Consider the following 25,863-nt stretch of genomic DNA (forward strand, 5'->3'; position numbering starts at 1 on the left):
ATAAAAAGATTTTAAGGCCTCAACTGTAAAATAATTTTACAGACTATGGCCTCATCATTAACACGCGGTTTTTCTTTTTTTTGTCAGTAAAAACTAAAAAAATTTTAACCCAGTTAATTTATAATGATATGGCTAGTATATTGATGTTAATTAAAAAAAATAAAATCTTATTGGTGATATGGTCCACTTAAATTAAAATTTAATTCCTTAATTAATTATCAAGAAGGAAAATAATTTTATTGAAATGAAAACAATAATTGAAAATCCAAAATTTTCATATGTTGAATTATTTAAACTTAAAAATATTTAAAAGGTTAAATAATTACATGTTTAATTAAAATATTTATAAGTGACTGATAATTAATTGATGTATTTAATAAAAAATATTTTATAAACATATTTAATGTTAAAATGATTAAAAATATATTAAATAAGAATTTTGATAAAATTTTAAAAATAAAATAAAATAATATAATAAAATATTTAATCAAATTAATTTATAAATATATGACCTATAAATATTGAATTAAAAAATTCAGTCCCTTCACTTTATTTTTTAAATCTATAAATTTAAAATTTTTTTAAATAAATAAATAAATTTATTTTTAAAATTTATAAATTGTGAAATAATTGCATCATAAAAATTTATAAACTTTTTATTTGAAAAAGTTCATTTTTTCAATGGGTCATGGGCTTTTCCTCCACCACCGGTTCACCGTTCCATAGCTTGCCCGGCACACTTCCCAAAAACAAAAAAAAAATGCTAAACTTTCGAATTTCGATGGCCTTTAAAAATGAGGCGGGTGCACTGCGCAAACCCAGAAGTCTTTCCTTAATTCCTGTTCGAGAATGGAGTTGGACCCTGACGACATCTTCAAAGATGACGAAGACGATTCCGATTCTGAGTTCTATCAGGTCTCCTTCAAATGCCTCTATCAACAACAACAAATATAACTATATATGCTCTATTTTTCTTTTAATCACAAGCAAAATTAATTGTAATTGCTTAACTTTTACTTTGCAGCAAAGAGAATCCTCAAAAGAATTCGTCGTCTACCTCGTCGATGCTTCTCCCAAAATGTTTAGCACCACTTGCCCTGGCGTTAGTTTCCACCTCTCTCCAAATTTTGCTGCATTCTTTTTTATTCTGGAAGAAAATAAAATTATGCATATATTAATTTTGGGTTTCTTACTCTAATTATGTGTGACATAGTAAAATAAATTGGGAAGAAACTAATGCTTGTTGTTTAAAATTATTTGTTTGCTTCAATTTTACTAGTAATTTTAATTTTGGAAGCTTATAATAGTTTTACTCTCTCTCTCTCTCTCTCTCTCTCTGTTTTTTTTGTTTAATTATGTGTGTAGGCTCATTGCTTTTAGGTCATGTTTGGTATGAGGCAGTTGTAATGTTATTATATTGCATATTTAATGCTGCCCCACTAGCACCACCACTACCTCCACCACTCTCACACTGTCACCACAACCACCATTTAACAACCACTTAGCTACCACTATTACCACCACCCCTTAGCCACCACCATTACTATCACCTACCACAACCATCACTTAGTTATTATTATCACTTGATCGCTAATCACTGCAGCCATTACTAATAATTTATTATTAACACCATAAATAAATTAAATATTAAAATAAAAATTATCATTACATAACTTGTATTTTTATTTTGCAACCAAAAATAGCAACTTAATGAAATTACATTACATTGTAATTTTGAGTTTATTATATAATTGATCACATTGCATTGCATTATGCTTTACCAAATGTAACTTTAGTAATAGTTTAATTCGATTAGTTGATTTGGTGATGGTTTAATTTGTGTTGCTAGTCTATAACTAGTTAACTAAATTTTTCATTAGAGTCCGCTGCTGTTAAAGCTTGTTTCAGTTTGAATCTGAATTAATTTCTGTGCATAAATACTGAGTATACTTGTAGTTCATGGATCCTTGATGTGGATGTGTATTGTGTGGTGTGCGACAGGGAGGCAGTTTTGTGGCATTTTATTACCTTAATTCTTGATGTCAAAATATTCTATGCTACTGCCGGTTGTAGGGTTCTTCATGAAATTATCCCTAGCTTGTGAAATGGGATCCTATATTGAATGGAAATGAGAATGTCCATGTGTCTTGCTTGGTAAATTAGTTGTTCCCCTTCCTCAACCCTAACTTTATGGGTTCAAAGTGCTACTAAAGCATGGGATAAGATAAAATTACCAGATCAGTCCAGTTTAGTGATTCTTGGTCAAATTGGTTGCTTTTCATGTGCTATGCATGAATATTCAGATTTCAGACATTAGAAAAAGCTGTCACCGTTTGTCTTTGGGATGTAATTTTTTTGACATTTCTTGGTTTATCAATATTGACAGGAAGATCAAAAGAATGAAACTCATTTCCACATTGCTGTCAGTTGTATAGCACAATCTCTGAAGACTCAAATCATTAATAGATCATATGATGAAGTTGCGATCTGCTTCTTCAACACTGTAAGATGCTGGTCTGATGGTTGAATATGGTGAAAATCTTGTTTTCTTGAATAATTCCATTTTGGCAGGGTGTTATATACTGAGCTATTTTAAGTGTTTCATCTCTACATACCTTTACTGTCTATATCAAAATTCTTTCACTGAATGTTTCTCTTTGCAATCTTTTCTTCTTCCGACATTCAGATTTGGATTGTTCAATATTAGGATATTATAATAATTATGATGCTAAGATGTTATCACTTATCACTTGTCAGATTGAGTTCATCCTTTTATTGTGAATTGTTGCAGAGGGAAAAGAGAAATTTGCAAGACGTAAATGGTGTTTTTGTATACAATGTTGTTGAAAGGGAGTATCTAGACAGGCCAACTGCAAGGCTTATAAAGGATTTTGATTGCATAGAGGGTAAGGGTTTCTTCCTTTCTATCTTTCTTCTTTTTCTTCTTCTTTTATTTCTTCTTTTCTTTTCTTTTTGATGGAGGGACTATAATTTCTTTTCTTTTTTTTCCTTGAGGAATGTTGAACTTATTTTTGTAAGTTTAATCTTGGGCCAATAATCCCATAAATGGTGAACTTTGGAAAGTTATCTTGGACATAAATCAATAACAATTTTATGCTAGGGGAAAAATATCATGCCAGGATGTATGTGTCTATATTGAGCTAATACTAGAATTGGTATGTTAAAATTGCTGGGCAAGCAGATTAGTATTTCAATTATTGACTGCAGTCCTTTTGCACGTCTCTAACCCTTTAATCGTCTCTTATCGCTTTCTGTATGTCTGTATCTTTTTGTGCAAAACTACAATATTTAGAGGTTTGAAGCTTTGTATGGATACCCACATATGTTATGATTCTGATCCCTGTATATAAATGCTGCGATTATAAACAACTCTAGGATTTATGAGATTATTATCCCTTTAATCTTTTGTTTAATTATTTTCTTCTGTCATTCAAAGGAAAGTTATTGATTGAAAATGATGGTAATACTTAACTTCATTGAATTGTATAATGTTTCAGTTTCTGCAAATTCTTGTTCCAAGGGAATTTGACATTTGGTGCTTTCTTTTCAAATTTCAATTATTTGATTTTCCACTATGTATATGAGGTTGAATGGAATATTATATTACATCAAAGCTCAACAAAGCAGTAGCTGTCTTGCAGTTTTTTTTCCTCTCATTTTATTTTAATGAATGTCTCATTACTCTCTGCTGTAGTTTCTGTGAATTACTCATGTAACTTGTGAGGGCTCTGTTTGTCCAATTAATTGACAGTTTGTTTTGGATGTTGTTTGAGTTTGAATGGTTCTAATTTTACTTTACCTTTCGTCAGTGAAACTGTTAGTTTATTAGAAAGAACTTGGGGAATTATGCATTCACAAATTAGAAATATTGAGAATTTAGTGACAAATTTTCATGTATTTCTTACTATCTCCTGCTCTCCTCTATTAAGGAAAAAACAGTTCATTGTTTCAGTCATAATAAAAGGATTTTAAGTTTGATCAATTGCCTCTTTGATGAATGGATCTTTGTTTTGAAAGTCTACTTATTTTCAACTGCTTTTGCTGCAGAATCTTTCATGAAAGACATTGGCAGTCAGTATGGCATTTTGTCTGGGTCTCGGGAGAATTCCCTTTACAATGCTCTTTGGGTGGCACAAGCACTTTTGCGTAAAGGGTAATCCAAAAATTTCACCATTTTATTTCTTTTTGAATTTCTCTTCTTAACTGGAGTGCTATATTCTTTTTGTTCTTCGAAATATCTCTGTGCACACTGTTTGCTTATGTTAAGTAATAAACTTATCTCAGATCCTCAAGAACTGCTCATAAAAGGATACTTTTGTTTACAAATGAAGATGACCCTTTTGGAAGTATCAAGGGTGCAGCAAAAGCAGATATGACAAGAACCACACTGCAGCGAGCTAAAGTAGGAACTGCTATTTAATGTTACTTTTCATTGCTTTATGTTTCAATGGTCTTTGTAAGAGCACATTTTTGCTGGAGAAATTTCATTATTAGATAATGTGTTTGGTGCTCTTTTTCAGGATGCACAAGATCTTGGGATTTCAATTGAACTTCTCCCCTTAGGTCGGCCTGATGAGGAGTTCAATGTTTCACTCTTTTATGCTGTATGCCCATATCTAAATACATCATTTGATCTCATTGTTGGTTCATATGTACATCATTTAATTCCTTTGGTCGTTTAAGTTGAGAGACATTTGATAAAAAATTTTGTGTTTTCAGCAATTGATTGGATTGGAAGATGATGATGCCGCTCAATTTATGCCCTCTGCAGGACAAAAGTATGCAATTTATTTTTATATTTATTTAATTTGAATTTTCTTATTCCAATCACAAGGACCATCACATTATATAATCTGACATTACTAAATTTCATCATGTTCTGACTTTTTAGCTTTTAGAATTGCTCAAGTCCCATATCTTGTAGAACATGACTTTGCATCAACTGCTTAGACCCTGGTTAGCGACATGTCAATGTGATAAACACATTAAAGATCTTGTTGTGAAGAACTGAATATTTAAAATTCCCAATCCTGAAGGCCTGTTCTTCAACACTCCTCCATGATTCCTTGTTTATCCATTTAATGTTTCACTTTTCAAGAAGAGTTGATGGCTGTCATAATTTGTATTTTGGTAGGATTATCAAAACATAATATGATTTTTTTTTCTTTGACTGAGATATGTATATTTTTTTTTTATTATCTAGTGAAGTGAAAAAGAATTCGATATCAGACGTAATACTGAAACCAGTCAATATTGAATCTGGAATCTCAATCTTTAAGTTCTGCACGCTCATGATATCTTCCTTTTCAAATATGTTTCTATATTCAAATTTCAGATTGGAAGATATGAAAGATCAACTGAGAAAACAAATGTTCGCAAAGCGCATAGTAAGAAGAATCACTTTGTTAATTGCAAATGGTTTGTCAATTGAATTGAATACGTATGCTTTGATACGTCCAACTACACCAGGTACACATGCTCTCATTTTTCATACTATCTGCTTGTGAATGCTTTTGCATTTTATCTTTTAATACTTGGTAAGTGGTAACAATTTGTATCCATGCTTTTGACTCCTAGGGGCAATTATGTGGCTTGATTCTGTTACCAATCGTCCTCTAAAGGTAATGCCAAACTGTCAAATGACATTTTATTTTGCATACATGCATTTATCTATCTATAATATATTTAAAGTTAGAATGGGGGGAGGCATGCATGCTTAAAAACCTTTATAAACTCCTATATAGATACTTAACTAATTTATCCTTCTATGTATTTGGCACTTCAAAGGTTTGTTGGTGTCACCCATATATAGTGAAATATTCATTAATAATGAAGTGCCAACAAAATATATAGATTATAAAAAAGGGTAGCAGTTTGAAGTTTTGTGCATATAAATGCAGCCTGAGGTATAGATGGTAGATATGATTGTTCCTTTTTTTTTTAATTTTTTTTTAATTTTTAGGCCGAAAATGTATCCAAAAGCCCTTCCTACTTTAGCTAAATGCATAAATAAGTCCATCTTTTAGTGTGTTCAATTGGCCATGAGGCCAAATTGGACCTTAAACTTGTAGCCCATAGTCACTTTAGTGCTTATATTTCAATTAGAGCCAATCAAACACCCAAACTTACTGGTACTAAGCTATTGTTATTAGTAAGTTTGAATGTTCAATGCAACATGCTTGATCGTTTGGATTTGTCTTATGGTATTATGGTTTTCACATAGTACTTAATTTCCCTCTGTAAGTTTCTTGCTTTTGCGATTTTTATATACTTTCTACTTTTACTGTAAGGTTGTCAAAATGATTTTACTTATTTCTAATTCTGCAGGAAAAGAGAGAATTCTGATTTTGAACTTACTGCCATTTTTGTTGCCAACTCTTTGTAAAATCTTGTAATAAGGAAAATTTTTTATTAGACATACATTATGGGTTGCCCTACTTTCTAAATTAGAATTTTATTTTATTCATGTCATTTTATTGTTTTAGATTTCAGATTGACATGGTAAGAACTATAGTTTAATTAGGTTGTTTTTGTAGACGGAACGATCTTTCATTTGTGCGGATACGGGTGCATTGATGCATGAACCAAGAAAGCTCTCTCAATCTTATAAAAAGTAAGTTGGTCTGTCTTTTGTTGATTATGTTACTTGTGATGTGTGCTGACAATTTCTCTCCCCTCTCTCCCTCTCTCTCTCTCTCTCTCTCTCTCTCTCTCTCTCTCTTTCTCTGTGTGTGTGTGTGTGTGTGTGTGTGTGTGTGTGTTCGTGTGGACATGTCTATTAAAATGAACCTGCTGCCTTTTCCTTTCCTTTCCTTGCTTCATGATTTTTTTTTCTTATATGTTGGTTTCTTGTTCTTTGGGTTAACTTTTCTAATTTTCTTTTTTTTTTTCCCAAGTTGTTTTCTTATATATTGATGATCGTGTGCTTCTCTTTACTGATGTTATTAGGGATGTAAAATCAGAATAAAGTTACCATCTAGTGCTGTGAAATCATGTTGTCTGCTGGGATTTTCAGCCTAATTATTGAATCTTTATTCTTTAGTGAGAATATTATCTTCTCTGTGGAGGAATTATCAGAGATAAAAAGAGTTTCAACTGGACATCTTCGTCTTCTTGGATTCAAGCCATTAAGTTGCTTGAAAGATTATCACAACCTGAGGCCTTCAACATTTGTTTTTCCTAGTGACAAGGTTCTTTCTTTCCCCTCTCTTGGTTCTTCTCTTTGTACAGATATCAATTTGTTGTTGTTTTATCTTTGCTTTTATGGTTGCTATTTATTTTTTTTCTTTTTTTTTATGGCTAGGTGTGGTTCTATATTGTTGTGAATTCTTATGCAGTGTTTGTTGCTTTACATCTTAGTCTTAGACCCTCATGACATCATTTAACATAATACAATTTGAGCCATCTTCTATGTATATATATCTCTCTCTCCCACCCTTTTCCCATCCTTTGTTTTGTATAATCATAATTAAAAAATTTGAATTTTTAATTCTTTTTTCTGTTAATAACCTTTTAGCACTCTATTTAACTCAAATTATGCACTGAAGCTTTGACATATTCTATGCATCTTATTACCAACCTGAGGAAAAAAAGGATATTAATAAAGGTTGCTTGGCCTATAAAATCCAGAATCTTAGTGCCTCTGTTAATTTTAGTCTTACTTCTCGATTTTGTCAATCATAACTTGAAAGTTGAAATATTTGAGCTGATTGTTTTGTCAATCTTTCGATTGATTTTTTCTCAAGGTTTGTTTCATTTTGTTTGTGGATATTTGAAAATTAAGAAGATGCAATTTTTAATTCTTTTTAATTCTTTTTTCTGTTAATAACCTTTTAGCACTCTATTTAACTCAAATTATGCACCGAAGCTTTGACATATTCTATGCATCTTATTACCAACCTGAGGAAAAAAAGGATATTAATAAAGGTTGCTTGGCCTATAAAATCCAGAATCTTAGTGCCTCTGTTAATTTTAGTCTTACTTCTCGATTTTGTCAATCATAACTTGAAAGTTGAAATATTTGAGCTGATTGTTTTGTCAATCTTTCGATTGATTTTTTCTCAAGGTTTGTTTCATTTTGTTTGTGGATATTTGAAAATTAAGAAGATGCAAATTGATTTCTCATTTTGCTTTGATAACCATATACTCTTTGTTTATGATTTTAAATACATGGAAAATTGACAGTGTGATAAATATTGGACAACTTAGCATGTCGCATGGGGTATAATTGACAGTGTGTTTAAAAATCATTACCTTAAAGTTTAGTCTATAATTGAAACATGGACCTAAAACTAACAAAACTGCTATTGTTTTATATGTAAAATGATCAAATAGGCATTCCACTTCTCTTAGATGGGGAATAAATAATCTATCTGAAGGGTTTCAGCTGAAGAAAAGGACAAGATAAAGTGTTTTTTTTTTTGGGTACTAATACTTGTTTTTATTACATTACTCCCCTTTGTTCTCCAAATTCCGACATAATCAATCATTGAAAAAGGAGTTTAAAACTTAAAAATGCCTCTCTGTGTTGCTTTTATTGTTTTAAAGTGACCAATGTAATTGAAATGGTAGTTACATGGTACCTCGTCAGATGATTGCGTAAATGGCTTTTGTGTAAAAGTAAATGGATCCTCTATGATGATATTCCATTAGAAATAAACACATTATACTATTATACGTGGATGATGTGGGACAAAAAATTCTAAGTTGTTTAAGCATAATACTGCATTAGAATATGTGAGGCAGACTTTAGAAGCTGATGTAACTTTAGCTTTATAGTTTGTTTGAAAATGGCAATTAATGTATGTTATTAATTGTGCTCAAACTAATTTGAATAATACACACATATTAGTTTGTGGGCATATTACTACATGCACATTACTGGTTAGTAGAAAAATGCTTATAAACTAACACAAACAATTAATACATTTTGTGTTTCATAGGATTATATGTGATATTCTTATAATCTTGGCTGGTATATGTATTTTGAAAAGACACTGTTGTATACTTTATCTGATTCTTTTGATTTTGGTTGTAGGAAGTGGTTGGTAGCACTCGCATTTTCATTGCTTTGCATAGATCCATGTTGCGGCTTAATCGGTTGGTGTCTCTTATGCTTTTACTATAGTATTATTCCTTGAACTTGATTATTGTGTGCCTTTGATATGATTTTTTTTTCTTTTTTTGTGTAAAACATTCATTTTATCTTTCTATGGTCTAACCATGATTTTCCCCCCTAACATGATAGATATCAGTGTTAATTCATTCCTTCCCTCTCTTACTTCAATATGGATGGAACATCCACTTGTAATTGGAGAAATCCCAGTTGAAGCACTAGATAGTTGGGATTGTAGAAAATTCATATTTATTACTGCAACTTTGTAGTTTTAATATCATTCTTTGAGGCCTTTGCTTAATTATCTTCACTTTCATCTTTTCGAAACTAGAATTTAGAAAATAAAAATGATAATACACAAGAGGGCTTGTATGCATCTAACTCAAGAAGACCTCATTTATTTCATCTACTTGATTATGATGACATTTTCTTGCATGGTTTTTATATTATCTTCGTATACTTCGGTCTTGTGAGGGTTGTGAAGTTGTGAAAATACGCTGTCACATCTATTCATGGACATGAACTTTCTATTTCATTTTTCTACTGAAAGCAGTTAATTGCATTTATGAAATATTAAATAAAATACCATGCTATAAAATAAATGCAACCTATGATATTAAAATAGGAAAGGGGTAGACGCAAGAGATTTTCTGATCTCAATTGGATTACACCAAGGATCAGCTATAAGTCCTTACCTTTTTACATTAGTTTTAGATGAATTGACGAAACATATACAAGAGAGTATTCCTTGGTGCATGATGTTTGCGGATGATATTGTTCTGATAGATGAGACGCGAGAAGGAGTCAATAGAAAGCTAGAGCTTTGGAGAAGTACTCTAGAGTCAAAGGGCTTTAAGTTAAGTAGAACAAAGACAGAATACATGCATTGTAAGTTCAGTGAAGGCCAAACTGGTGATAGGGAAGGAGTTAGTTTGGATGGAGTGGTATTGTCCCAAAGTAATCACTTTAAATATCTCGGCTCAATCTTTCAAGTAGATGGGGGATGTGAGGAGGATGTTAGTCGTAGGATTAAAGCCGGATGGTTGAAGTGGAGACGTGCTACGGGAGTTTTATGTGATCGCAAGATTTCCAATAAGTTGAAAGGAAAATTTTACTGTACAGCCATACGACCGGCTATGTTATATGGTAGTGAGTGTTGGGCATTGAAGGAGTCGTATGCGTCTAAGATAAGAGTTGCAGAGATGAGAATGTTAAGGTGGATGAGTGGCCATACTAGACTAGATAAAGTCCGTAATGAGAGTATTAGAGAAAAGGTAGGAGTGGTACCAATTGAGGATAAGTTGAGAGAAGGAAGATTGAGGTGGTTTGGTCATGTGAAGCGTAGACATACGGAGGCTCTAGTTAGACAAGTAGAGCACATTAGGTTAGAGGATAGAAAGAAAAAAAGGGGTAGACCTAAATTGACTTGGAGGAGAGTAGTACAACATGACCTAGAAGCATTACAAATTTCTGAGGATTTAACCCAAAATCGTTTAGAGTGGAGAAAGCGAATCCATATAGCCGACCTCAAATTTTTGGGATAAAGGCTTAGTTGAGTTGAGTTGAGTAGAGTTTGGAGGTTGGGGTGGAAGGGACATTTATGTGCAAGTGCAACCACCATAAAGGTTGTTATTTATATTTAGTCCATCAATAGCTGCATGTACAAATGTGATTGTTGCTTAAAGCTTTGGCAATGAAAGCACCAGCTCAACAATTTGTTGTTAGTACTTGCGTTTTCTATTATTGAATACATTTTCCCTTGAAAGTAAACACAACATTCTTATCATTTGTGGAATAGATTTGGTTTTTCTTGACCATAAGGAGATTCACTAATGGTAAGGTGATAGATTGCAATAACAAGCTGGGCAAGAGCCAAAACATATGAGCAACCTAGCAATTATTCTGAAGGAACTGGAAATTTAGTCTATAGGTTTCAAGTTTAATTTCTAAAAGTTCAAGATTGTAAGTGTAACAAAGTGTTTTTCCCTCCTCCCAAGATTGCCATGCTGACTTGGAGTAGTAATATGCTTGTGGTTATACATATTTTTTTGATTGATGTTGAATCGTGTTTGGATGTGGACTTTTACCATATGCTTGATAGTAGTACAATTGCTTACGGTTTAGTTTATTCATATATTGTGTTGCAGTTTTGCTGTTGCATATTGTGGCAGCTCCTTTCATCCCCGATTGGTTGCCCTTGTTGCGCAAGTAAGATTTACCTTAGTTGTGTGAATAGGCTTATATGGTGTTGCATTACGCTTATGATTATATGACTAGATAAATTAGTGACGGTCTGATTTGTTGCTTGCATCAATATGCCACCAATTATCTATTTATTATTTGCATACGCTACTACTGAATGATAATCTTAGCAACATTCTACTTGCTTCTGTATTTCTCTTCTTTTGACAAAACCCAATCAATTTATTATTGTTAAAAAATGACTAAATTCGAGGAAGTTGGGTTAGTATCCATAGTTTGGGCATTGGTCCATAGTCCATACCTACCGGCTACTGTGACCTATTGGCAAGTGACTTATCTTGAGAATTTAAGAATTAGAAGAATAAGAGAGAAAGAAAGAAAGGGAGGGAAGAGAACTACAAGGACTACATCTTTATTATTTACACATCTATAAAATAGAAGATCATATTTTTATGTACAAATCTCCTATAATTACTCTACTTAATTAGAAATATGAATCCAACCTATTTAGGAATATAAATTCTATACTAACTAGGAATGTATAAAATATACCAACTAAATAGTAATATATAAATTATACCAACTAAATAGGAATATATAAAATATAAATATTGACTTTCTATAACACTTCCTCTTAAGTTGGAGCATGGAATTCATCGATTCCAACACTTTCCCTTGATGTGATTCTTATTGAAGCCAATAACTCCCATACAACAGAACCAGATTTAGAAACACATACACAAACAAAGGCACCGACACAAAGTACTAAAGCACAAAGTAACTCACAGGGTTGCACTTCCTTTCCAAAGGCGACACTGATGACATAGTTAGTAAAGGTGAGCCTCAGGCTCCAGCCTCACTAGGCTCCAACTCTAGTGCCTGTGTAGGAGAGATGCTGGCGACATTCACTAGACCTTCGCCTTATGCGCTTAGGCGTGTGCCTTGTTCCAGGCACAAGGCTCTAGAAAGGCGTATCTTTTTTATTTTCACTTTTGGCGAGCACTTCTATTGGCAAAAAATACTACCACTCAATGCGAAATTTGTCAATCTACCAGATTTTGATATCGACGCACTAGGAAGTTTTGAAATGAGTATTGTTGGTGATAACTAGTCGCCAAAATCTCATCAAATCACTACACTGAAGATTGCAAATCTCCCATATTTCCATTTTCAACACTACTACACTCTTATTATTTTTTTCCAAAAAAAAAAATGTTGCATCTGCACCTATTCAAGATCTATGTAAAAAGAAAAAGGAAAAACATCATCCATTGACTTGAGAACTAAATAATACTCCTTTAGTTCTTACAGATGAGGAAGATAATAAAGATATTGATTTTGAAGATGAGCATCAAGAAGATAAAGATATAGAAGAAGATGAAGAAGATTATAATGCTACTCTTGATGATGATTGAAGAGTAGTTATTCTATGATTGCTTGACTTTAATTTTGAGACATTAAAAGACTATTCAAGTTTTAATATATTAATACTATAATGCTTATTAATTATTATTATTTTTAGTTTTATGTTATTTGAAGTTTGATGAAATATTCATATTTATTTGACTTTTATATTTTTTTGAAGTTTAATACTTTTATTATTAAGACTATTCGCCTCGCTCAGGTGTGTGCCTGTGTCTTGTGCCAAGGCTCCAGGACCCCTTGGTGCCTTAGTGCGCCTTGAGCCTTTAATAACTATGGCTGACGAGGAAACATCAACACAACACAAAACATGTAAATTTTGTTATGAAAGGAGCACATGCTCAATCCGTCAATGTTTCACTTTTAGCCTTTTTTTTTTAAGTTTTATTTATGAAATGAACACGTGCTCAATCCATGCTGTTCAAATTGCATGATTTTGCAGGATGCATATTATTTTGAATTGAAATGTCATGTGGGCTTCAATTGCTATTATGTGTGTTGGGTTTCATGGAATCTATAAAGTTGAAGCACATTAATATGTTTGAAATTTTTACAGGATGAGATTATTAGTGCTGGTGGTCAGGTTGAGCCACCAGGAATGCACATGATATATCTTCCATATACTGATGATGTCAGACTTATTGAAGAGGTAAGAACAATTATAGAGTTAATTTGAAATATATTATATAGTAATCATGTTAACAATTACATGTGTGCCTTTTTGCAGTTTCATTCAGAGTCAAATGTGAGGGTACCCCGTGCAACTGATGACCACATTAAAAAGGCTGCTGATTTAATTAAACGTATTTACTTGAAAGATTTTTCAGTATGCCAATTTGCGAACCCGGGTAAGTTGCCATATGTTACACATTTTACTCAGCAAGCACTTGTAAATGTCAAAGTTTTTGTATAAACCTTTTTCTAAGAGCCTTTTATCAATCGCATGCTTATCAATTCAAACAAATTTTTTTTTCAGTAGAGTTCAAAAATAGCTTTAATGCTCTCTTTTAATGAATTGAATATATGAAGGAAATTACGTGTCTCCAGTTAAATAAAGAAAACATAAAAAATGGATAAGTATTGATTAGTGTATCTCCTTAAGCATGGCCCTAGCATGAACTGGCCCTTCAAACAACTCAATTGGCTGTGTTTGTGCATGGTAGCCAGGCTGTTTCACTGGGCAATAGCCCTTAATTATCACTGAGAGAACAATAATATATACAGTTATTGTCAGTAATACTTACAAACATGTAGAATTTTAAACGCAATGGATGCCATTTGATGTTAACATCAGCAATTTTTAAGCAATATGGGCGTTAGTAAGTTTGCATATGTTAAGTTGGTGCAATTGCTTTGTTCAAAATTTTTATATAGAGTTGCCGTTATATGCAATTATGAATTGTGTTATAGGTTTTTATTGAACTTCCTCAGCATTTATTCGTTAGCATGCATGGCATTATTCCCAGATTTTTGCCTCATTGCCCCACTGTATTTAACAAAATAATTTCTTACAGCTCTTCAGAGACACTACGCAATGTTGCAGGCACTTGCTCTAGAAGAAGAAGAGATACCAGACACCATAGATGAAACACTTCCTGATGAGGAAGGCATGGCTAGGTAAGAGTTTTAGCGTACAAGTTACAATCCTTTGGTCCTTTGGTTTATCTACCATTGGTCTGTCATGTGCCTTCTTATGTGGATTTTCTCAAAATGTTTGTTTATATGTTGGTTAATTTGTTCACATGTGTGGTCATAGGCTAGGAGTTGTTAAGGCAATAGAAGAGTTTAAGCTTTCTGTTTATGGTGACAAGTATGATGAGGAAAGCAACTCTGTGGGCAATGGAAAAGCAAATGAGGCCTCCAAAAAAAGGAAAGCAGCTGCTGAAAATGCTGCCAATGAGTCTGCAAATTATGACTGGGCTGACCTTGCTGACAATGGACAGGTGTGTTTTGTTGTTTCAATCCTTATAGTTTTGCATGAGCTCTTTGAAGTTGACTTGTTTGTGAGAAAACTTGAGTCGAGTCTTTAAAAGGAAGTTTTGGTTTTTAGAGAGGTTCTTGATTCTTTTAAAGCTTTTGAAGAGGAATTTTAGCAATTTTCCTAATCACCTTCATTAAATTAATTGTCCACAAATTAATAAGCGATGCAGTCTTGTTCCTCTCTATATGCATGCCTGAGCTCTAGTTGTGATCCAAGGGGGCAGAGCCAAGCTCCTTGAGAGGGGGCAAGTGCCCCCATTGAGATTTTAAATTCAAAATATTGAGATTTTAAATTCAAAGTTTGTTCAGATTTTCTAAAATTGTTTTCATAAATATATGTATTTTGTACTTGATGCCCCAAATGAAATTTAGTCAATGCCCTCACTGAAGTTTATTTTTAAGTTTTTCCCTAGTCCACATAAAATTTGATATATGAGATTTCTAATAGGCTTACATTTAATATGTACTTATAGTGTACATGTGATGAAGTAAAAAGAGTTTGTATTTAATATGAATACATTACTGACATATTTCAATTCATTGGTAATTGTTAATTTTTGTGCCTAATATATAATTAAAGATAATATGTAAAATAAATATATTACTTTCTTTTTTTTTTTTGTCAATTTTTCATGAGATTGTAATGATTTTTTTTTTGTTTTACACACACACACACACACATATATATAAAATTGAATTTGCTATATTTCATCTCAAGACAATGTTTAATAAAATTGAAATTGCTTAAAATTTTTCTACAATTTTATTTTATTGAAAATTGCATTTATTTACTTTATAAAGAGTAATTATTTGTAAACAAAAGAAAAAAAAATATTTTTTTTCGAATATTATATACAAAAGAAGAGATTTTTTGCCTCTACTAACCAAAATTCTTGACGTTGCCACTTTGGAGAGGACCTCTTTGCAATTGTTATTCTTCCTATAGTCATTCTAGTAGTAGGAAATTAAGTAATTTTATATTTTTTTGGACCATTAAAAATTTTATCTTTTTGTAGTTGATTAGCAATTTTTCTATTTTGTTTCTCATTAGCAATGATGTGGCCTCTCTATTCTTCTTTGGCTTTTGTTTGGCTTCATTTTTGTCATATGAAATTTCTTAATGCCTATGTCTGGATGAAAGAATTTCAAAATAAGGTTTTGGAGATAATTGTAGTTTAAATTATTTGAATGAATCCCCATTCTTAAATTGATTATGTTCATGAATGATAATGATGACTTAATCTGTGATGGATTTGAAATCACACCTACTCGTATGTACATTAATCTATTCGATCAAATGAAACGAATGTATTATCAAATTCATATATCTAAATTTTAAACCTCTGTCCACAATACAGGTATTAAAAGCTGGATGAAGATGGAAGTTTTGGTGAATTGCACATTAGGAATTCATATATAACAACACTTCATACTTGTGGTCAAATAGAATTAGTAATTTAGAAATTAGTGGTTTCAGCTTAGTAGCATGCTGTGTTATTAATCCCTCTCAATGGATTAATGTTTTTTGGCAGTTGAAGGACTTGACAGTGGCGGAGTTGAAGCTCTACTTGACAGCGCACAATCTTCCTGTTTCTGGGAAAAAGGAAGCTCTGATCAGCAGAATATTAACTCACATGGGGAAGTGAGCAAGATCAGGCTAAGACCTACTTCTGTGATAACAGTGGTGCGTTACATGATAAGGTTTGAGATTTCTTCCCTGCAACATTATCCAAATGAGCAATCGGATTTTGTCTTTTAGGAGCATCATCTATTCACTGCTGTATTTAAGTTCCCAGAAAATTTCTTCTAATTACATGAATAGCTGCTAAAAAATGCGTTATTTTGTAGTAAAAACTGAGGAATTTTGTTTCATATTTATATTTCAACTTTCAAGCCTAAAAACTTATGCTTTAACTTGAAGAGATATGAGAAGACACAGACCTTTTGGTATTTAGAGTAACGTTCTTGGTTCGGTGTGAAACCGAGAACAGCCTTGTGTATAAATATAAAAGAGTTGACAACATCACAAGCGGCACAAAAATGATGTTATCATCGCTCAATGTAAGAAGCATTAATATATCGAATCATTGATGTTAATATTAATAATTTGTTAATATTACGCAGGGTCGTTTACCAAAAAAATATTATTACTCAGGGTCGTTGTGTTTATATCACAAGCTCACAAAATTCTGAACATCTCAATTACCAATGGTGTAATATTAATAGCTAGACTACATATATAGAATGCATAGAAGATTGAAGAAGAGTACATAGAATGCCTGCAACACTAGATAACATAACAATCTAGATTTGAATAAATGAGATAGATACACTCATTACTATATTACTATATTGTCGGGCTATATATTTAGGAGATGATTTTAGTAATTTAGAAAGACCTTAACTAATGAATACTGACAATGGGTGGGTGTCACGACTTCTTTATAATGTTTATATTATGTAAATAATTTAAACCATTGACTAAATGTTGAAGAGAAAAAGTCTATAATAAATGAAATGTTGGTTTTTGAAATTGAATTGGTCATAATTCATATGATTCAATTGAATTATATAAAATAAAAAATAAACAAATGTAAACTATTAAAATAAATGCTATATTCATTTAAGTTTTCTTTTTAGTTATTTTTATAAGGGTAAATTATAATTTGATTTATGAAATTTGATAAAACTTGCAATTTAGTAGCTACACTTTTAAAACCAAGCAATTTGGTCTCTTAGGTGTGAAACCTATGGTCATTCTGTTTAATTTTCCATCAATTTTATTGTTACCTGTATCAAAATATTAAAATGCTTTTAACTTTAAATAATTTAGAACTTAAATAATTTAATTCATAAAATTTTGTATTATAAATAAAATAGTTTAATAAAGGGATTATATTGTTTATAAAGTTTAAATTAAGGGATTATTTTGTTTATAATATAAAACTTTAGGGATTAAATCATTTCAATTAGAAAATATAGAGTGAAGGATATTTAGTCATTTTTGCTATACTTAACAATTAATGGACAGAAAATTGGATAGAGACTAAATTATAAATTTTGTCAAATCTATGATATTAATTCTTTTTTTTTAAAATACAAGATTAGTAGTATTTTCTTCATCAAATTTTAGGGATTAAATTATAATTTATGTTTTTATTATATGTTTTAGGTGAGTATGTATGGAATTTAAGTTTCAATTACATGATTTTTTATCAATAAAAAACATGTTAATGAGTTATATATCATATTTTTCTTAAAAGAAAAAAGATTGAGTAAATTATGGCTTTAGTGTTTAAAAATATTTATATAATTATGGGTAACTTAGAATATAATTTTAAACATGTATTTTTATTGATTAATTTTTAAAATTATCAAGATTTGAGATAAAATTTTAAGGTTGTCAATAATTTTACTTTAAGGTTTAATTATATATGCATTACATATCCTACTTACCAAGAAAATAACACTTGCAAAAAAGTACTTTTCATTAGTTAAAAAATTAAATAATTTTTTCATTAGAATTTTTTTTTTCACTTATATAAGGGAAATGAAAGATCTTAAATTTGAGATATTTATCCACCAAATATTGATAAAGCTTTTCAATGGAATCGAAAATTACTTTTAATTAATATTTATTTTTTAATTACATTTATTCTTTATTTATATATTTTTTTTAAAAATAAAAATATCTTAATTATATAGTCATGTATTGATAAAGCTTTCGAGTATTTTGGAGTGGATCTGGTTGATCTCCGGGTCTGTTGATACTATTTACAAGATAAGGAAAGGCCAGAAAGCCAAAGGGGTGTGTTTCCCTGTTGGCACTCAAATGACTAAGTGAGAATTATGATAGTAAGTTAGCAATAAAGAGAATAACATATAGAAAAGTGAGAGTTTGAATTTTTTTACCTTGAAGGAAAGGTGGTTTTATATATTGACAATTAAGTCAATGAGAGAGTGCCAAATGTTAGGTTGGGTTACTAGCTCAATGGTAGCTTTCGGCTTGAACGGCGTGTGTTCAATGCTTGTCTCTAGTCACAAGCGTTCTACCATTTCTGTAATGGCGGTTATGGTGTCAATAATGATAGTATTTGTTTTGGGTCTAGTACCATAGTTATTGAGCTATTAAATGTGCCTATCTCTGAGTTAATAAGTGACCATCAATCTTTTAGTAAAATAGTAGTCGTCTCTTTGAGAGCGGTTCTGAGGGGTATGAGTTGGATACCAGTTGGTAACCTTTTCAAGATGGTTGATGTGATTCTCCTTCGGATTTGGGGACACTCGCTAGACAGGACATTTTTAAGGGCCCGTTTTGTTCATCAAAAAATAACCTAAGAATAGGAATGAATTTTTTCGTGGTTATTTAGAAACTTATTTTTTTGATTTTTATTTTTATAAATTAGAGTTTCATAATTAAGAGAATCCCCATTCTCCTTTTCAATATGAGAATCAAAACATAAAAATGAGAATGATTATTTTTTTAGAGATTAAATACTTAATCTTATTTGTATACTTATCAGAATGTTTTAATTTTTACATTTTCGAATTATTAATTAAAAATTATAATTATAATTATAATAGTTTAAGTAATTATAATCATAATAATAATTAAAATATTATAGTAATTAAAATATTTTCATATTTTAAATAATAATTAAAAATTATAATTATAATTATAATTATATTAGTTATAATATAATAACTAAACTAATTAATAAAAATAAAAATAAAAAATTATAATAATATTAAAATATAAACTATTTCTTTATATTTTCATATAAATAATTAAAATTAAAAATTATAATCATAACTAATTACAATAAAAAAGTAAAAATATAATTTTTATATTTTCATATAATTAATTAAAATAAAAAATTTTGAATATAAAAAAAAATATTATTTTTATTTTTACTTGTAATAAAATAAAATTGAAAAATTATAAATATAAATATAATTAATTAAAATTAAAAATTATTATTTTTTTATTCCCATATAATAATTAAAAAAAGTAAAAACATAAAAATATAAAATAGTAATATTAAATTGATTTTTATGTGTAAAATATATTTAATTCTGAATTTACTACGCTAATCAATACTTTTCGTAGTAAATTAAATATAAATAAAAATTTATCATTTTTTCTATTCCGTTTGATTTCGATTTTAACACTGATTTCAGTGGGCGAATCAAATAAGTTTATCAACGTTAAAACATAGAAAGATAATTTTTCTTCACTCTGGGATTGTTTTTTTGGCAAGAATTTTCTGAGAAATAATGTCTTTAGGATTTACTTTTCTTTTTGGTCTCCCATCTCGTTTTTAAAACTAAAAAGAGAAATTAGGGTAAAAAGAGAGAGATGACAAAACAACCTTTTAAAACTAAAACTATTAAAGTAATTTTGTAAAATTATTATATTAATTACGTGAAATATTTATTTATATGGTTGACTTGAAACATATATGATTTACAAAACAATGCAATAGTCTAGCAAATAAGACACTCTCAAATAATCGAAAACTTTATATATAATTTTTAGAATATCTTTTTTTAGATTGAGGGAGTAAATTATATTCAGTTTTATTAATTTTAGTAATTAAAAATTTTAAATTCAAAAGTAAAAGCTCTCCAAAATCACTATGATCACCCATTACTGGAATTAAATAAAAATCAGCACATTGTATGGATTATGTATTTTATTTTAATAACATAATTTAATATATATTTTTTATATTTTATATTTTTATAAACATATTATTAAATTTTGTTAATGGTAAAATTTTTAATTAATTTTACTTAGTTATATATAATTTTATTTTTAGTGTTGACAAATAAATAATTTGATTAATAAATTATATTTTTTATATTTTAAATTAGTTGACACAGTTGTAAACAAATAAAACCATAAATAAAAAAAAAACATGTCACATAATGATTTTTAAAGTATCATTATTAAAATTTATAGATTTTAATTATGATAAATGTTTTTAAAAATAAAATTTTAAATTTTATAACTAATTTTTATTGAATAATAATAATAATAATAATAATAATAATAATTCAATTTTTTCTTTTTGTTTTGAAAATTCATCTTTTTTCTAACTCAACAAAAAAATGAAATTAAAAATGATTGATTTTTTAGAGATATATACAATATAATATATAAATAAAGTTTTACGATGTCTGAAATTATAAGTTTACAAATTTAAAATTTTTAAAATATGTAATAAAAAGAATATTAAATAATAATTATTTTTTATATTAAATAAGATTTTAATAATTAAAATGTTAATATTTTATATAAAAAATATAAAAAGAATATTCTGTCACATGATAAATTTTGAAGATTTTTAATAAATCAGGTGGCACACTCTTATAAAGCCATTATTAAGAATTAGCTTGCTTTGCTTGGTTTTATTATTTTATAGTATATTTTATAGCTTTATTTTTTTTTAAGCATGCTTGGTTTTACTTTAAATAATATGAAGTATTTAATAGTATATAAAATGTCAGGTGTTGATTTTCGTATAATCTGTATATTTCTTTTACATTTATTGTTAGAAATGTATTCGAATTTATTGACAGATATGGATATAAAATTTCATTTTTATATGATTTTAAAGTATATTTTTTTATATTGATATATTAAAATTATTAATTTTCAATGAAATCAAACCATAAATAAGTCTCCATTTTACCAATTTGCTATTCAGTAATGAAAAAAAAAAACTTATATAAACCTTTTTTATTATGAATATAATATGTGGATCCTATCATATATACTATATTTTAAGTTTGACAAATATTTGCCATAACTTAGCCTATTATGGATTCATGATACAAATATATGGGACCTATGTATTTGATAGATGAGTTTTATCATATATCATGTGTCTTTGGTTCATGATAACCAAGTTTAGGTAAGAAAAATCCAATAATGTACCGTTCAATACATGAATTTTCGTTCAATATGGCATTGCCAAGCATACTGAACCTAGGGCAATTATCACACGTGGACACTTAATTTTACGAGTACTTCTATAAAAATCGTTAAACTTTAATTTCTTTTATAAAATTTATTAAAGTTTAATTTAATTTCATAAAAATCATTGTAACTGAAAATTAAATTTTAGATTAGCTTATTCAGCTGTTAACTATTTTACAATAAAATTACCTAACTAGTAGTTACTAGTGAATAAAAAATAGAGAAAAGAGAGGGGTTTGACGGCGAGAAGAGTTAAAATTCATTGAGTTTTATGAAAAGAATTAAAATTTAGTAACTTTTGTAAAAACATTCATAAAATTATGTGAACGTGTATGATGTTTACCCACTCAACCTATAGGTCATTAGAAGAAATGTTTATATGCACAAGACACGTAAAATATATAAAATTCATATGTTTATGTCCCGGTTTAATAAGTTTTTATTGTTGGTCAAATAGCAAATATATCCATTCTAACACAATGTTTTTCAATATTGAACAAATGTCAACCTTCATAGTATTAAAAAAAAAAAAGAAGTAAATACAAGTAAAAACCATGTGAGAAGGCAAAACATTAACATTCAACTGAATTTAATGGGGAAATAAGAAAATAGAGTACGTGCGAGAGGTTGACTTTGATCAAGATTTTTTTGGTCAAAGTTTTTTTTTTTTTTTGATGAAGATGGCTGTTCATATTATTAACTTAGTCATAACTTGACTTCCAGTGTGAAGCAGTTATATATGCATATAAGTATTGGTTTTTGGAAGCCAAGAGGATTCATAATTTGCCTGAAAGAGCTCGAAAATTTCCTCAAAATTTCTCATGGCTTTTGTGGCTTCTAACAGCAGCTTCACTGTACCCATGACCATCTCACATTTCCCTACCTCCAAGCCCTACGTACCAGAGAAAACCTCTGGTCATGTAAGTTCGATCTTGCTATTGATTACTTGCTATTAATATTTTGTTATAGGAAAGATTAGGGGTGGCCACGGTCCGGTTTCGAACCGGAACCGGTTCGGTCAAAACCGGACCGAAACCGGTCAAAACCGGAGTCGGCTTCAAACCGGACCGAAACCGTCTTACGGTTTGGTTCAGGTTCATAATTTTAGAAACCGTGAACTGGCGGTTCTGAACCGGATTGAACCGACGATTCCGAATCGGACCAAACCGGCGATTTAAATACAAAAAATTCAATAAATACTTCATTCTACTCCTAATTCATATATATATATATATATATCATTAATTCTCTACACTCTCTTTAATTCTTAATACTCTTTCAATTTCTCTCAAATTTTCTAAATAATTATTTTCTACACTCCTTTTAATTCTCAGTACTTTCACAATTCCCCTACTTTATTATTTTATACTCACTGAAATTTTTAATACTATCTCAATTACTCTGTTATTATTTTATATCTTGAATAAAATTTTTAATACCCTCTATTTTAATTTTTTTCTTTTATATTTTTTTAATTATCAATTATCATATAATTTTTTTAAAAAGGGCAAATAATACTTAATTCAACTAAGCTTTTATCCCAAAAATTTATTGGGGTCGGCAATATGGATTCTTTCTCCACTCTAAACGATTTTGGGTTAAATCCTCAGAAATGTGTAATGCTTCTAGGTCATGTTGTACTATTCTCCTCCAAGTCGATTTAGGTCTACCTATTATTTTCATTATATCCTCAACCCAATATGCTCTACTTGTCTAATTAGAGCTTTCCTATGTCTATGCTTCACATGACCAAACCACCTCAATCTCCCTTCTCTTAACTTATAACTGAAAATTTTGATTCCTCTAAATTCTAAAGGGATACATAGGTAAAATTAAGTTTATGCACATTTTTCTATTTTTTTTTAAATTAATTTTATCTCTAGTTTTTTAATAAGTTCAAGTCTTTGCTTATTAAATTTTTCTTAAAAATAAGTTATTTTTATTCTTATTTTTCTTATTTTATTTTCATTGAAAGATTTCTAAGAAAAATTAAAATATTTTTACAAATATAACTTAAATTCTAAATTAATAAAATTTTCCTCTAATTTTTTTTCCTTTAAGTTGCTCTTAAACCTCCCCTAAACCGCTTTCAAACCGTCTTGAATTGTCATTTTTCGAACCATCCTCTAAACCGTTTTAAACCGGGGCTCGAACCGGAACCGGCGGTTCAAGAACCGTCTTCTGAACCGTCCCTTGACGGTTTGGTTTAGGTTCATGATTTCATTAAACTTGAACCGGCGGTTCAGGAACCGTAACCGGCGGTTCCTGAACCGTGGCCACCCCTAGGAAAGATGTTTGCAATAACTTCTAAATTTTTTGATTACTTTCTTTAGTTTATTTTACATGTTAGAGAAATTAAAACTCATATTTCTCTTGCTTCTTTTGAATCAGAAAATGCAATGCAAGAAAACGCTCAAAACCCAGCTCTGGAAAAACACCTCCACAAATCAATAGCGTAGTTATGGCAATTATGAAGAGCACTGAATTTAGACACGAAGTGGTTATTGATCCTATTAGCTTGAATTTTGCTAAAGATAATAAGAAAGGTGAAGTAGATGCTGCTGCTGCTGCTTTGAAGAATAAAGCTACTGAGTGATGGTTTTGTAGGATTTAGGATGGTTTTCACCTTCAATCTTCGTAATATTCATGCGTGTATCTTTTTTGTAACATGGAATTATAGTAACATATAATTAAAACACATACATTTTTTTTTGCTTAAACCTTATAGATCAAAGATATAAAATGTATGATGAGATCCATTTATTAAATATATAAATCATATTTATATCTTAAATCCATAATGAATTGAATCTAAATAAGAATTTTCCAAAATAAAATTTTCTTCTAAATAGGTCATTGGTAATAAAGCTAAAGCTTAATATATATATATATATATATATATATATATAGATTTATTATAAATAAATAAAATATAGTTATTAAATATATCTATTTGTGTTGAATAGTTTAGATAAGAATTTGGATAGAAGGCAAATGTTGACACATTCAAATTCATCCGAAGAATGAGAAAGTAGACAAAGGGTGAGCTGACCAATTTGACTTTTCATACCAAAATGTCTTTTAGTGCCAACACCAGCTTCATCTCCACCACTATAAATGCTGCATGACACAATATTTGGTTAGCTACAAATTAAAAGCTTATAATTAACTAGTGGTTTAATTTTGTTTATTTTCCATTTGGTTCTTGGAAGAAATGTGCAATTTTTACAAGTACCCATTTAAATAGACATAAATTTAAAATGATTATAAATTTAAATTTATATCTTAAGTAAATAATTATAAAATTTCAATTCATTTTAAATGCATTATCATTTAAAATTCATTCATATTTATCCAGCACTAATCACTTAAATCACAAACCTAGTGCATTTAAAATTCATTCTTATTATTTTCCTTTTTTCCTTTCCTTAGAATTAGAGTAGTGGCTAGCTTTTGAGTGTGGGATTCCAACATTATTTTTTAAGGGTAACTAGATTGGAATTAAGATTTTAAGTTCAATTACTACTTAAACAGCATGTGATAGTCCATTTAGAGTTTGACAATTTTTGTTTTTAGCTTGCCTCTACAGATTTAGTATTTTTGCTAGCTCATGGATCCACTTGGGTTTTTTTAAGTCTTAGATTTTAGCCTACTCTAATACCATGTAAAATTTTATAATCTAGAGAGTACTTAAGATTGTTAGCTAAGATTTGATTGTTAAGTTTAGGATTGCCTCAATAAAATAACTTAAGCCAACTAGGTTGACTCCCCTCCCCTTTACTTATATTCTCCTTTATATTTTGTAGCTTTCCAGTGTGGGAATATAACACTATGTTTGGATTGATAGAAGTTGATCCATTGGGTGAAAATTGCATTTTTATATGAAATTCACAAATAAATTTAAGTCTAATTACAAAAAAAAATTCTAAACCTTTTCACTAAATTACAATTTAATCTAATTATTTTAATTTTGATAATTTAGATGAAATTGAAACAATTTATTAAATTAAAAAAATACTTTACCAATTAATAAATAAGTAAAATTATCTCTCTCTCTCTCTCTCAATTCTCTCCCTAGCCACCTCCCACGGCCGCTGCCTTCCCTTTACCACATCCTCACACAAACACTCTTTTCCTC

The 25,863-nt window shown here is 29.7% G+C and overlaps 1 protein-coding gene across 1 annotated transcript; it reads left to right on the top strand.

Annotated features, from left to right (window-relative positions):
• Positions 1-752: 752 nt before the first annotated feature.
• Positions 753-16,700, top strand: LOC110647325 (ATP-dependent DNA helicase 2 subunit KU70-like). The gene is made up of 19 exons (XM_058145537.1): positions 753-915; positions 1,025-1,102; positions 2,387-2,503; positions 2,792-2,906; positions 4,069-4,174; positions 4,306-4,423; positions 4,542-4,625; positions 4,741-4,799; positions 5,357-5,490; positions 5,599-5,642; positions 6,558-6,634; positions 7,064-7,211; positions 9,059-9,120; positions 11,284-11,344; positions 13,317-13,409; positions 13,488-13,608; positions 14,275-14,377; positions 14,517-14,703; positions 16,273-16,700. Exons 1-19 carry the CDS (start codon positions 850-852, stop codon positions 16,384-16,386), a joined length of 1,887 nt encoding a protein of 628 aa, XP_058001520.1. The 5' UTR covers positions 753-849; the 3' UTR covers positions 16,387-16,700.
• The last annotated feature ends 9,163 nt before the right edge of the window (positions 16,701-25,863 follow it).

This window comes from Hevea brasiliensis, chromosome 4, assembly GCF_030052815.1.
Source record: "Hevea brasiliensis isolate MT/VB/25A 57/8 chromosome 4, ASM3005281v1, whole genome shotgun sequence".
Taxonomy (NCBI): domain Eukaryota; kingdom Viridiplantae; phylum Streptophyta; class Magnoliopsida; order Malpighiales; family Euphorbiaceae; genus Hevea; species Hevea brasiliensis.

Coding starts and splice junctions, on each gene's coding strand:
- LOC110647325 (XM_058145537.1), top strand. CDS start 850: ATGGAGTTGGACCCTGACGACATCTTCAAAGATGACGAAGACGATTCC. Junction 4,175..4,305: donor CAAGCACTTTTGCGTAAAGG/GTAATCCAAAAA, acceptor AACTTATCTCAG/ATCCTCAAGAACTGCTCATA. Junction 5,491..5,598: donor GATACGTCCAACTACACCAG/GTACACATGCTC, acceptor TTTGACTCCTAG/GGGCAATTATGTGGCTTGAT.